The sequence below is a fragment of the Henckelia pumila genome, chromosome 4 (assembly GCF_033568475.1).
Source record: "Henckelia pumila isolate YLH828 chromosome 4, ASM3356847v2, whole genome shotgun sequence".
In the NCBI taxonomy this organism is placed as follows: Eukaryota; Viridiplantae; Streptophyta; class Magnoliopsida; order Lamiales; family Gesneriaceae; genus Henckelia; species Henckelia pumila.
In genome coordinates this window covers 5,116,995-5,118,510 of record NC_133123.1, presented here as the reverse complement: position 1 = coordinate 5,118,510, position 1,516 = coordinate 5,116,995, and the positions used below count along the sequence as shown (strand labels likewise).

At 43.6% G+C, this 1,516-nt stretch overlaps 1 protein-coding gene across 1 annotated transcript; it reads left to right on the top strand.

Moving 5' to 3' along the window:
- LOC140865596 (epidermis-specific secreted glycoprotein EP1-like) lies at window positions 1–1,516 on the top strand. Its single transcript, XM_073270276.1, has one exon. The coding sequence runs from the start codon at window positions 84–86 to the stop codon at window positions 1,365–1,367; it is 1,284 nt and encodes a 427-aa protein (XP_073126377.1). The 5' UTR covers window positions 1–83; the 3' UTR covers window positions 1,368–1,516.

Below are 1,516 nucleotides of genomic sequence, written 5' to 3'. Positions count from 1 at the left end.
AGGATTATCCATCAAAATAAAATTTCCTCGCCATTCTTTTTATAAGTATGCGACTCATAACTCTTTTGTGAAGACACAACAAAATGCCTCTCTCTTCCTTTTTTACTCTCTCCTTTATATTGCTATGCTCACTTTCCTGCATTGCTAAAGCTCTCGTGCCTTCTTCACAAACATTCAATTATGTTAACGAAGGGGAATTCGGACCATATATAATCGAATACGATGGAAACTATAGAACTCTTCCCATATCCACTTCTCCATTCCAACTATTTTTCTACAACACGACGCCTGGTGAGTACACCTTGGCCATGAGAATGGGCACGCAACGTTCCGAGGCGCTTAGACGTTGGGTTTGGGAGGCGAACCGTGGAAATCCCGTCGGAGAGAACGCCACATTCTCGCTCGGGACCGACGGAAATCTCGTGTTAGCGGAAGCAAACGGACGTGTGGTGTGGCAATCGAACACCGCCAACAAAAATGTGGCGGGGTTGGAAATATTGCCTAATGGTAACATGATACTTCATGATTCCAAGGGTAATTTTGTATGGCAAAGTTTTGACTTCCCCACGGATACTTTATTAGTGGGCCAATCTCTTCAGCTCAAAGGCCCGAACAAGCTCGTGAGCCGGTTATCGGAAAAGGAGAACAAAAATGGGCCTTACAGTTTGGTCTTGGAACCCAAGAGACTTGCGTTCTATTACAAGGGCAAAAATTCTCCCAAGCCTTTGCTATACTATCGCTTTTCTTCTACTATAACTCTTGATGCTATGACACTCATCAGTGATCCCCAGAGGTACGATGGGCTTGCTTATGAACTAAAACTTGAAAACCCAACTCATACAGCCCAGTTGTCTCTATCTCGGCCCAATTACAATAGCACGTTAACATTTCTTCGGCTTGGGATCGACGGAGGACTCAGAGCACTTACTTACTACGATCCCGTGGACTATCAAGCGTGGGAAGTAACGTACACTCTTTTTTCCAGAGATTTGGGTGCTAACGAATGCCAAGTGCCAGATAGATGTGGCGAATTTGGGCTCTGTGAGGATAGCCAATGCGTGGCTTGCCCATCCCCAAATGGGCTACTGGGCTGGAGCAAGACTTGTGGGCCTCCAAAGATTACATCTTGTACAGATGTGAAATACTACAAATTGGAAGGGGTGAATCATTTCTCGAGCAGGTTCACGAGTGGAACTGGGCCCATCAAGGAGGCGGATTGCCAGAAGAAATGCACATCGGACTGCAAGTGTGCGGGCTTTTTCTTTAAACGGGCCGAGTCAAGGTGTTGGGTTGTGTATGATTTAAAGACTCTCATCAAGGTGGATAACGCGACACATGTGGGCTTTATTAAGACTCCCAGTCGTTGAAAAGTGCCAAGTTTTTTAACAAATAAAAACGGTCCAGTAAATTAAATTAAAACCAATGGTTTTCTGGCTCGTGTGTTTGTTTTCTCGTCGTGTTTAAATTATTAATAAATAAAATAAACACTTTTATAATAAATTTAAAATTTTCATGA

Bases quoted from the DNA above. Each gene is read 5' to 3' on its own strand.
- LOC140865596 (XM_073270276.1), top strand. From the start codon at position 84: ATGCCTCTCTCTTCCTTTTTTACTCTCTCCTTTATATTGCTATGCTCA.